Source organism: Salmo salar, unplaced genomic scaffold (assembly GCF_965601325.2).
Source record: "Salmo salar unplaced genomic scaffold, fSalSal1 ptg000997l, whole genome shotgun sequence".
Classification (NCBI taxonomy): Eukaryota; Metazoa; Chordata; class Actinopteri; order Salmoniformes; family Salmonidae; genus Salmo; species Salmo salar.
Window position 1 is genome coordinate 44,976 of NW_027675580.1, and position 13,356 is coordinate 58,331.

Sequence of the window (13,356 nt, forward strand, 5' to 3'; positions counted from 1 at the left end):
TAGAAACATCGCCTGAAAGACACATATCGCCATCTGCTGTCTGGAGGGAGGAAACGCAGTTGAGGAGGGAAAACTATTTTTATTCTTCATTGAATTATAATATTATAAAGCAGTTTAGGGAAACGTTTTTTTCTCTCTATTAAATATGAATATTATATCAACACGTACAAAGAGCAACAAGTATTGTTTGATTAGTTCAGATTTTTTCTGAGAATTTAAAACAAACTCTACATCTACTCCACATCTGTATTTCTGATTCGGTCAAATAACTAGATATCAAAATAAGCACCTAGTTATTGATATCCTTGATAAAGATGAGCAAAAATTACTGTATAAAATAAATAAATAAACTTTACCCACTACCAGGATATTTTAGCCCAAAACCTGGTTACCTCTCTGCTAGGAGGCTGAGACTTGGCCATAAGTGGATCTTCCAGCAAGACACATCAACATCCACAAAGAAATGGTTAATTGGGCACACAAATCAACATTTTCAATGGCCATCTCAGTCTTCGGACTTGAACTCCATTGAAAACTTATGGTTTGAATTGAACAGGGCAGTCCATAAGACAGACTAAATAAATCAAAGACCTGGAGAGATTCTGTATGGAGGAATGGTCTAAGATCCCACCCAATGTGTTCTCTAATCTCATAAAACATTTCAGTGTCGTTATCCTCCCAAGGGGAGGGTGCTGGAGTATTGAAAACATGGGAGGCAATAATTCAGACCCCTACCTTTTGAGAATTACATGTTACACTAAATCTCTTTCTCTGAGCAATTGTATTAGTATAAAATAATATAATCTCCCTTTTTTTGTTGGTGTACATGGTGTAACAATACATCATGTAGATGTATATAATGAACAGACTAGGTCTATACTGCTCCTACATGGTGTAACAATACATCATATAGATGTATATAATGAACAGACTAGGTCTATACTGCTCCTACATGGTGTAACAATACATCATGTAGATGTATATAATGAACAGACTAGGTCTATACTGCTCCTACATGGTGTAACAATACATCATGTAGATGTATATAATGAACAGACTAGGTCTATACTGCTCCTACATGGTGTAACAATACATCATGTAGATGTATATAATGAACAGACTAGGTCTATACTGCTCCTACATGGTGTAACAATACATCATGTAGATGTATATAATGAACAGCCTAGGTCTATACTGCTCCTACATGGTGTAACAATACATCATGTAGATGTATATAATGAACAGACTAGGTCTATACTGCTCCTACATGGTGTAACAATACATCATGTAGATGTATATAATGAACAGACTAGGTCTATACTGCTCCTACATGGTGTAACAATACATCATGTAGATGTATATAATGAACAGCCTAGGTCTATACTGCTCCTACATGGTGTAACAATACATCATGTAGATGAATATAATGAACAGACTAGGTCTATACTGCTCCTACATGGTGTAACAATACATCATGTAGATGTATATAATGAACAGCCTAGGTCTATACAAAAAGTTTGGGGTCACTTAGAAATGTCCTTGTTTTTGAAAGAAAATCAAAATGTTTCATTTATTTACCTGTTTTTGCTTTGTCATTATGGGGTATTGTGATGTCATTATAGGGTATTGTGATGTCATTATGGGGCAACGTGATGTCATTATGGGGCAATGTGATGTCTTATGGGGTATTGTGTGTAGATTGATGAGGGAAAAAAATGATTTAATACATTTTAGAATAAGGCTGTAACGTAACAAAATGTACAAAAGGTGAAGGGGTCTGAATACTTTCCGACTGCACTGTATATATTGGGGAAGTACTTAGTGACATCACTTCATTAAACATGAGGTACAAATATATAACATAGGTTCACAATATCAACATTCAATGTATCAAAATATATGACCAAGCTGGAAGTGTAAACTCCAGCCCAGCCACAATCCTAGAGGTTCACTGATGATCAACCTCCTCCTTCACATCTGACTCCTGATGATCAACCTCCTCCTTCACATCTGACTCCTGATGATCAACCTCCTCCTTCACATCTGACTCCTGATGATCAACCTCCTCCTTCACATCTGACTCCTGATGATCAACCTCCTCCTTCACATCTGACTCCTGATGATCAACCTCCTCCTTCACATCTGACTCCTTATGATCAACCTCCTCCTTCACATCTGACTCCTGATGATCAACCTCCTCCTTCACATCTGACTCCTGATGATCAACCTCCTCCTTCACATCTGACTCCTGATGATCAACCTCCTCCTTCACATCTGACTCCTGATGATCAACCTCCTCCTTCACATCTGACTCCTGATGATCAACCTCCTCCTTCACATCTGACTCCTTATGATCAACCTCCTCCTTCACATCTGACTCCTGATGATCAACCTCCTCCTTCACATCTGACTCCTGATGATCAACCTCCTCCTTCACATCTGACTCCTGATGATCAACCTCCTCCTTCACATCTGACTCCTGATGATCAACCTCCTCCTTCACATCTGACTCCTGATGATCAACCTCCTCCTTCACATCTGACTCCTGATGATCAACCTCCTCCTTCACATCAGACTCCTGATGATCAACCTCCTCCTTCACATCAGACTCCTGATGATCAACCTCCTCCTTCACATCAGACTCCTGATGATCAACCTCCTCCTTCACATCAGACTCCTGATGATCAACCTCCTCCTTCACATCAGACTCCTGATGATCAACCTCCTCCTTCACATCTGACTCCTGATGATCAACCTCCTCCTTCACATCTGACTCCTGATGATCAACCTCCTCCTTCACATCAGACCAGCTATCTATTTATCACTGTAAAAAAAACAAACTCCAAATGTAGAACAGCCATGGAGGAGGGTGAAAGGATAGCAGCCCCAACTGTCAGTGAGAGAGGAGGCTATTCTGGATAGGGCAGGTACTTTTGTGTAGTTCCTGTCCCTAGAAGTGAGGACGGAGATAATAGTAACATAATATTCAGTGTGGTGTAATTTGACTATAATGAAGTCTGTTTCTTGTGAGGATTTCTGTCCTCAGATAAAGAGCTCTATGAAAGCCAGTCTACATATGAAGAGGTCTCAATGAAGAGCAGTGGTTCTCAGTCCTGGGGACTCAGAGGGGCACATTTTTGTTTTTGCCTTCACACTGCACAGCTGATTCAAATGATTCAAACTCATCATCAAGCTTCAAGTGGTATTTATGTATTCATTTGTGATGCCATCCTTGATATGATCCTGTTATTGTCACATGCTACACATGTACATATGTGTGCCCATGCATCTATCAATCCAATGTTATCATGATTTGTTATCAGGGATATTATACTTTAGTAATCCACAATGACCTGGTGATGAAACAGTCTAATAATTACTAATAATAATAATTATTAATAATAATTACATTGTCTTCCATATTCCTACAGATACCTTGTAACTGGAGATTCCTTCAGAACGATTGCCTACAGTTACCGTGTAGGGCACTGCAAGGTTGGGTGACCAGGGTCATCTGGGACTGCCTCCTGGAGGAATTCAGGTGTGTGAAGGCTACCTGTGTCCTGCGTAACTTCATGAGGATGGACACGAGGACCAGGAGGGGATCTGCAGCTCGCCGCCGTGTGCCAGAGGAGGAGTCTGCTGCTCTGCAGGATGTTTCAAGGATGGGGTCCAACAACGCAGCAAGAGAGGCAATCCGTGTGCAGGAGATCTTCACCTCCTACTTCTTCAAAGAGGGTGCTGTTCCCTGGCAACACCATAGACTACACTATGCACAACCAAAGGCTCTTTTAAGAGCCATTCACATTGCAATAAGAGTATTCTTCCATTTACTGAGCTATGTCAACTGCAGTTATTCAATTCACAGTTTCTCTCCCTTTGATTTCTACTTCTCAGGTGAGGGTGCTGTTTAGGTAAGGGTGTGATGTCTGTGCAAAAACAAAACAGACTATTTTAAATCACCCATATTGAAAAAATGTAGAACAATTAGTCACCCTATAACCCACACCTACACACTCATGTATCAATCTGATGGATTGTGTTGTGCAGTAAACAGGCTCAGGTGTATAACTGTGGCTCCTTCCACCTTCAAAGAATAGGCAAGAGGGCCAACCATGGAGAATAGTAAGACACTTCATTATTTCTATAACTACGCTGTATTGTTTGTCCTCGTGTGTCCGTTCATGTTTTTCAGCATAAAGTACTCTGCAGCCACTTAGTGTGGTGTGGACACCAGGTGAGGCCACACACAGATTCCTGTGAACACTGTCGCTTTAACTACCTTATTTTCTCAATAACAGTCTCTCTCCTTCACTTCATCCCTCTCTCCTCTTCTCCCTAAATCATCTAGGTTATATCAGCTGTGTCGGTGAACCCCTCCTGCATCTGAACTGGCTACATAGAGGGCACAGCATGAACAGAGGTGAGAGGTCACTTGGTCAGGTCAACAGGAAGTATTATTAAAGAGATGCTTTACATTGAAATACAGATAGAGATGCAGTAGTCCCAGAGTTAATGATCCCAGGTCAGTTTATATTATACAGGAAGTATTATTAAAGAGATGCTTTACATTGAAATACAGATGGAGATGCAGTAGTCCCAGAGTTAATGATCCAAGGTCAGTTTTTTATTTCACCTCCTGATTGATGACTAACAATGTTAGAATAAAATATAAAAACACAAGGTTTAAACATGCTCTCTCTCTCCATCTGTCTCTCGTCTGCAGATATGTTTTGATGTGAGAGGATGCCAACCCCCAGTCCCATCATCACCACCTCACCTGCTTTTAAGAACCTTTGGGCCGACGAGAGACACTATTATGTAATTGTGATGAACTGAGAGAATATTTATGTAGCACTGTGATTCATTAATCATGTGCTGCCTTCCCTGCTCCTATGTGCTTACCTCTTTCCCTTTCTGTCTTTTACACCTCTCTCACCACCTCCTCTTTCTTCCTCTGTTTTTATAATGCACAACAGATGTGCATTGAAGTACAGATTAAACTTGTATTTATAACCCTTGGATAATGAGCTTTTCAATAAAGCGTTTCACATTCTCTACTGGTTGAAAATGTAGTCTAATTTGATGAAATACTCCACCTATCCTGTGTTTATCAGATCAATGCAGATGAAGGGCATTAGATGTTGAGATGAACCAGTGTTAGAGTATTTACATGATGCATAGGAAGTGTAGTGTTCTGTTTTTTAACATTATATTTCTGTATATATGAATTAACTAGTTAAATCCTGTTTCTAGTCTATTAGTTACAATGTGTAACCATTGATGTCCCAGGACCAAGATTGGTAAACACTGTTGAAGTGTATAATTGTAATACATACATGCAGACACATTCAAAGACTGGAATTTGATACTCCTGGTATTGGATATGACTGAAAAATAATCTCAAAGACATTCATACCTAAACTGCACCTTTATTTGCCAAGGTAGAGTACATGATCAGTGAATATATTAAATGTACAGGCTACAATGTGGGGATCTCATGCATGGTAATAACTACATGTATATACGACTTGCATCCTTGGCACAACATGATATTATATTCTACTCAATCCATAGGCTTCATTAATGTCATTCAGGCTGTTTTGAAGTTGATACAACTGGCTATGATAGCTGAGGTTCATAGGTTCTGAACTAATATGTATACCAAACGTTTGGGTCCATACACAGATCGGCTAGATAGCTAGCTACACATCCATAGGCATACAGGTATTTTAATCATCCACTGCACAATAAGCAAGAACATAGCTAGCTACGTTATTTCATCTATCTGCATGGCAAATATCAGCAAGGCAAGCTAACACAATTGTACATTCAATTTTCAGTAAATTCTTCAGCTGGCTAGATTCTATACATTCACTGTTTCACAAAACGACAGCCTGGTTTGCTGGTTGTTTCAGGAGTCCCTAAAACAACCAGAATGACAATTACATACTCATGTCACAACACCCATAATGCTAGTCAGCTAGCTGGCTAATGTTAGCTAGTCAGCTAGTTGGTTAATGTTAGCTAGTCAGCTAGCTGGTTATTGTTAGCTAGTCAGCTAGCTGGTTAATGTTAGCTAGTCAGCTAGCTGGCTAATGTTAGCTAGTCAGCTAGCTGGTTAATGTTAGCTAGTCAGCTAGCTGGTTAATGTTAGCTACTCAGCTAGCTGGTTAATGTTAGCTAGTCAGCTAGCTGTTTAATGTTAGCTAGTCCGTTAGCTGGCTAATGTTAGCTATTCAGCTAGCTGGCTAAATCGCGATTTTCGTAAATAAACTTTATGATAAGAAAAAGCATAATCGTTTGTCTCTACATTAACTAACATTTCTGTCAACTGTACATGTTTCTGCATGATTCGTTATGACGTTATAATCCCTTACATTTGCTTCCATCCTAGTATTTCTGTCCGCCATCTTTGATCCAGTTCAGTTCTGTGTAGGGGTACCTCTCTCTCCTAGTATTTCTGTCCGCCATCTTTGATCCAGTTCAGTTCTGTGTAGGGGTATCCCTCTCTCCTAGTATTTCTGTCCTCCATCTTTAATCCAGTTCAGTTCTGTGTAGGGGTACCCCTCTCTCCTAGTATTTCTGTCCACCATCTTTGATCCAGTTCAGTTCTGTGTAGGGGTACCTCTCTCTCCTAGTATTTCTGTCCGCCATCTTTGATCCAGTTCAGTTCTGTGTAGGGGTACCCCTCTCTCCTAGTGTTTCTGTCCTCCATCTTAGATCCAGTTCAGTTCTGTGTAGGGGTACCCCTCTCTCCTAGTATTTCTGTCCTCCATCTTTGATCCAGTTCAGTTCTGTGTAGGGGTACCCCTCTCTCCTAGTGTTTCTGTCCGCCATCTTTGATCCAGTTCAGTTCTGTGTAGGGGTACCCCTCTCTCCTAGTGTTTCTGTCCGCCATCTTTGATCCAGTTCAGTTCTGTGTAGGGTTACGCCTCTCTCCTAGTATTTCTGTCCTCCATCTTTGATCCAGTTCAGTTCTGTGTAGGGGTATCCCTCTCTCCTAGTATTTCTGTCCTCCATCTTTGATCCAGTTCAGTTCTGTGTAGGGGTACCCCTCTCTCCTAGTATTTCTGTCCTCCATCTTTGATCCAGTTCAGTTCTGTGTAGGGGTATCCCTCTCTCCTAGTATTTCTGTCCGCCATCTTTGATCCAGTTCAGTTCTGTGTAGGGTTACGCCTCTCTCCTAGTATTTCTGTCCTCCATCTTTGATCCAGTTCAGTTCTGTGTAGGGGTATCCCTCTCTCCTAGTATTTCTGTCCGCCATCTTTGATCCAGTTCAGTTCTGTGTAGGGGTACCCCTCTCTCCTAGTATTGCTGAAGAAAGTAATGAATATTTTATGACCAGCGATGTCCCTTATTCCTACCCTTTAACTTTTTGTCTGACAAAATATACATTTTACTCAACTGCGTTACCCACTCCAGTCAGCAGATGGCGGTCTGGGAATTTAACGCGATGCTGTTGGTGTGACGTATAATGTAGTGGACGGAACTCTTCTTTCAACAGCAGCAACAGTTAGTCGGACACCACGGTAGCTTGCTAGACAAAATAGCCGAACAATAAAGCTGTTTAGACGCGTTAGTGTATATTAGCCACTGTGTTTTAAACCCTCTTCTGTCGTCTAGTTAGTTATCCGATTTAATTTCATATTTACGGTGTTGTTGTTATTATTCAGCTAGCAGGCTGGTTAAGTTAGCATTAGCCTAGCTAGCTAACATTCCCAACCATGCGGTCACTGATCTACTCTCCTGCTAAAGAAGAGAATATCACAGTAAAACAAGAAGTAGAGGGTGAGGCCGTTACTGTGAAAGAAGAAAAAGACGCGTTCAGAGTGAAAGAGGAGGAGGATGTTACAGTAAAAGAAGAGGAGGATGCAGTTTATGGAGTGAAAGATGAGGAGGAGATGACTGTTACATCGATAAAGGAGGAAACTGGACATCTGGGCCCGGTTTCCCAAACGCATCTTAAGGCGTCCAATGGTTCTAACGGTGAACTTAGCCATAAGATGGTTTTGAGAAACCGTTCCCTGATTAACACTAGTAAGTACTGTCTTAAAAACAGAGGCACAAACTCTGCAGTTGTTGAACTGATGTGTGGTGTTAAAGCGGAAATATGCAATAGCTACATCCATATTGTGACTTTTAAATTATTAATTTATAGCCATTGATTGTTGAAGAATATAACACATGCCTCATGAGCTTAGTTCACCAGTTTACCCAATCAGATCCCCAAATAAGCTTTTTTTACTCCAATGTCTAGAAACAATGTAAATCAACACTGTATAGCCTCAACATGGTTAAAACTATCATGTTGATATCATGGATGGTCAGTCCTTGCATCCATAGGTCTGTCTGTCTGTAGTTACATTTCTCCAACCCCATAATCATCTTATTACCAAAACTGGTGGAATGACAGCTTTGTTATTGTATGAACTGCAGATTGATGGGTTGTGTGAGTTTTTTCAACAGTAACAAAATGGCTGCCCAGAGGCTTGGTTTGGTAAACAGCTGAGGGATGGGGGAAGGAGGAGTGTAACCACTCAAATTTATTCATCCAGGATGTCATAATGATAGTTTAACCAGGTTTCTAGGCTATATAGTATATTCTAGAATTCATCCATGATGTCATAATGATAGTTTAACCAGGTTTCTAGGCTATATAGTATATTCTAGAATTCATCCATGATGTCATAATGATAGTTTAACCAGGTTTCTAGGATATATAGTATATTCTAGAATTCATCCATGATGTCATAATGATAGTTTAACCAGGTTTCTAGGATATATAGTATATTCTATAACTGCCAGTGTAGATTTCCTGTGGAGGCAAATTATTAGAGCTGTTAAGTCATTGTATAATATTCAGCCAATTGTTTTTCATGCCATCACATTAAAGGCAAGACATACCTAGATTCAATTACATTCATGAATTGGTTTGAAACCTTTGTTTTAAACCCTTCTCAAAATTGGTGCCTTGCCGGATTTGTAAAAAATGGATTGTCATGAAACTCTATTTTTTAAATGTATTTAAATGTAACCTTTATTTAACTAGGCAAGTCAGTTAAGAACAAATTCTTATTTACAATGACTGCCTACCCCGGACACCGCTGGGCCAATTGTGCGCCGCCCTATGGGACTCCAAATCACGGCCGGTAGTGATACAGCCTGGATTTGAACCAGGGTGTCTGTAGTGAAGCCTCAAGCACTGAGATGCAGTGTCCGCTGCGCCACTCGGGAGCCCCAAAATCATGTTCTAGTGCTGTCCCCAACTAAAATACATCTTGGTCATCCAAGAGTCATCTGTTCTTTCTACAAATCGCCCCATGTGTTTTTATAAAATCAACTGTATGTACTGAACTTGTCTGATGCTTTAAGCACGCTGTTTGATTAAATAATTTAAACGCAAATGACTGGAGGGAGCCAGTCATCACTATAACCTGACTAGAGGGAGGGAGCCAGTCATCACTATAACCTGACTAGAGGGAGGGAGCCAGTCATCACTATAACCTGACTAGAGGGAGGGAGCCAGTCATCACTATAACCTGACTAGAGGGAGGGAGCCAGTCATCACTATAACCTGACTAGAGGGAGGGAGCCAGTCATCACTATAACCTGACTAGAGGGAGCCAGTCATCACTATAACCTGACTAGAGGGAGGGAGCCAGTCATCACTATAACCTGACTAGAGGGAGGGAGCCAGTCATCACTATAACCTGACTAGAGGGAGGGAGCCAGTCATCACTATAACCTGACTAGAGGGAGGGAGCCAGTCATCACTATAACCTGACTAGAGGGAGGGAGCCAGTCATCACTATAACCTGACTAGAGGGAGGGAGCCAGTCATCACTATAACCTGACTAGAGGGAGGGAGCCAGTCATCACTATAACCTGACTAGAGGGAGGGAGCCAGTCATCACTATAACCTGACTAGAGGGAGGGAGCCAGTCATCACTATAACCTGACTAGAGGGAGGGAGCCAGTCATCACTATAACCTGACTAGAGGGAGGGAGCCAGTCATCACTATAACCTGACTAGAGGGAGGGAGCCAGTCATCACTATAACCTGACTAGAGGGAGGGAGCCAGTCATCACTATAACCTGACTAGAGGGAGGGAGCCAGTCATCACTATAACCTGACTAGAGGGAGGGAGCCAGTCATCACTATAACCTGACTAGAGGGAGCCAGTCATCACTATAACCTGACTAGAGGGAGGGAGCCAGTCATCACTATAACCTGACTAGAGGGAGGGAGCCAGTCATCACTATAACCTGACTAGAGGGAGCCAGTCATCACTATAACCTGACTAGAGGGAGGGAGCCAGTCATCACTATAACCTGACTAGAGGGAGGGAGCCAGTCATCACTATAACCTGACTAGAGGGAGGGAGCCAGTCATCACTATAACCTGACTAGAGGGAGGGAGCCAGTCATCACTATAACCTGACTAGAGGGAGGGAGCCAGTCATCACTATAACCTGACTAGAGGGAGGGAGCCAGTCATCACTATAACCTGACTAGAGGGAGGGAGCCAGTCATCACTATAACCTGACTAGAGGGAGGGAGCCAGTCATCACTATAACCTGACTAGAGGGAGGGAGCCAGTCATCACTATAACCTGACTAGAGGGAGGGAGCCAGTCATCACTATAACCTGACTAGAGGGAGGGAGCCAGTCATCACTATAACCTGACTAGAGGGAGCCAGTCATCACTATAACCTGACTAGAGGGAGCCAGTCATCACTATAACCTGACTAGAGGGAGGGAGCCAGTCATCACTATAACCTGACTAGAGGGAGCCAGTCATCACTATAACCTGACTAGAGGGAGGGAGCCAGTCATCACTATAACCTGACTAGAGGGAGGGAGCCAGTCATCACTATAACCTGACTAGAGGGAGGGAGCCAGTCATCACTATAACCTGACTAGAGGGAGGGAGCCAGTCATCACTATAACCTGACTAGAGGGAGGGAGCCAGTCATCACTATAACCTGACTAGAGGGAGGGAGCCAGTCATCACTATAACCTGACTAGAGGGAGGGAGCCAGTCATCACTATAACCTGACTAGAGGGAGGGAGCCAGTCATCACTATAACCTGACTAGAGGGAGGGAGCCAGTCATCACTATAACCTGACTAGAGGGAGGGAGCCAGTCATCACTATAACCTGACTAGAGGGAGGGAGCCAGTCATCACTATAACCTGACTAGAGGGAGGGAGCCAGTCATCACTATAACCTGACTAGAGGGAGGGAGCCAGTCATCACTATAACCTGACTGGAGGGAGCCAGTCATCACTATAACCTGACTAGAGGGAGGGAGCCAGTCATCACTATAACCTGACTAGAGGGAGGGAGCCAGTCATCACTATAACCTGACTAGAGGGAGGGAGCCAGTCATCACTATAACCTGACTAGAGGGAGGGAGCCAGTCATCACTATAACCTGACTAGAGGGAGGGAGCCAGTCGTCACTATAACCTGACTAGAGGGAGGGAGCCAGTCGTCACTATAACCTGACTAGAGGGAGCCAGTCATCACTATAACCTGACTAGAGGGAGCGAGCCAGTCATCACTATAACCTGACTAGAGGGAGGGAGCCAGTCATCACTATAACCTGACTAGAGGGAGGGAGCCAGTCATCACTATAACCTGACTAGAGGGAGGGAGCCAGTCATCACTATAACCTGACTAGAGGGAGGGAGCCAGTCATCACTATAACCTGACTAGAGGGAGGGAGCCAGTCATCACTATAACCTGACTAGAGGGAGCCAGTCATCACTATAATCTGACTAGAGGGAGGGAGCCAGTCATCACTATAACCTGACTAGAGGGAGGGAGCCAGTCATCACTATAACCTGACTAGAGGGAGCCGACCAGTTCTGAAAGCCTTTTGCCGTACCCTCATCCTACTCCTCTGGTGATGTAGACGTTATCCCAGGCCCTGTGTGTCCCCAGGCGCTCTCATTTGTTGACTTCTGTAACCGTAAAAGCCTTGGTTTCATGCATGTTAACATCAGAAGCCTCCTCCCTAAGTTTGTTTTACTCACTGCTTTAGCACACTCCGCCAACCTTGATGTCCTTGCCGTGTCTGAATCCTGGCTTTGGAAGGTCACCAAAAATTCTGAAATTTCCATCCCCAACTACAACATTTTCCATCAAAATGAGAGGAGTTGCAATCTACTGCAGAGATGGCCTGCAATGTTCTATCATACTTTCCAGGTCTAAGCCCAAACAGTTCAAGCTTTTAATTAAAAAAATGAATCTCTCCAGAAATAAGTCTCTCACTGTTGCCGCCTGTTACAGACCCCCCTCAGCTCCCAGCTGCCCTGGACACCATATGTGAATTGATTGGCTCCCATCTATCTTCAGAGTTTGTTCTGTTAGGTGACCTAAACTGGGATATGCTTAACCTCTCTAGGGGGTGTGGGACGCTACCGTCCCACATGGCCAACATCCAGTGAAATTGCAGAGCACCAAATTCAAAAACAGAAATACTCATTATAAGAATTCATAAAACATTCAAGTGTTATACATCGGTTTAAAGATTAACTTCTTGTTAATCAAACCACGGTGTCAGATTTCAAAAAGGCTTTACCGTGAAAGCATACCATGCGATTATCTGAGAACAGCGCCCAGCAGACAAATCATTACAAACAGTTACCAGCCAAGTAGAGGAGTTACACAAGTCAGAAATAGCGATAAAATGAATCACTTACTTTTGATGATCTTCATATCGTTGCAACTCACAAGACTCCCATTTACTCAATAAATGTTTGTTTTGTTCGATAAAGTCTCTCTTTATATCCAAAAACCTCCGTTTTGTTCATGCGTTTTGTTCAGTAATCCACAGGCTCAAAGGCAATCACAACAGCCAGACGAAAAATCCGAAAAGTATCAGTAAAGTTCGTAGAAACATGTCAAACGATGTTTATAATCAATCCTCAGGTTGTTTTTAGCCTAAATAATATATAACATTTCAACCGGACAATAACGTCGTCAATATAAAAGGTAAACAAGAAAGGTGCGCTCTCGGTCTCGCGCATGAAAAATCTCTGAGATACTGAATGGTCCACTCATTCAGAGTGGTCTTACACTCTCATTTTTCAGGATGCAAGCCTGAAACTATTTCTAAAGACTGTTGACATCTAGTGGAAGCCATAGGAAGTGCAATTTGAGACCTAAGTCAATGGAATCTGTATAGGCAGTCAATGGAAAACTACAACAACAACAAATCCCACTTCCTGGTTGTATTTTTCTCAGGTTTTCGCCTGTCATATCAGTTCTGTTATACTCACAGACATTATTTTAACAGTTTTGGAAACTTTAGAGTGTTTTCTATCCAAATCTACCAAGTTTACTT

The 13,356-nt window shown here is 42.3% G+C and overlaps 1 protein-coding gene and 1 long non-coding RNA gene across 2 annotated transcripts in view; both read left to right on the forward strand.

Annotated features, from left to right (window-relative positions):
• Positions 1-4,024: 4,024 nt before the first annotated feature.
• Positions 4,025-4,862, forward strand: LOC145877389 (uncharacterized). Its single transcript, XR_014391680.1, has 3 exons — positions 4,025-4,423; positions 4,583-4,618; positions 4,727-4,862. It is a non-coding gene; the product is annotated as an uncharacterized LOC145877389 (long non-coding RNA).
• A 3,581-nt stretch (positions 4,863-8,443) lies between these two features.
• The window catches only part of LOC145877390 (uncharacterized), a 56,914-nt gene continuing 52,001 nt past the window's right edge, over positions 8,444-13,356 (forward strand). The window contains exon 1 of the mRNA XM_082972719.1: positions 8,444-8,452. Within this exon, the coding sequence (XP_082828845.1) occupies positions 8,444-8,452 (9 nt within the window). The remainder of the gene's footprint in view (positions 8,453-13,356) is intronic.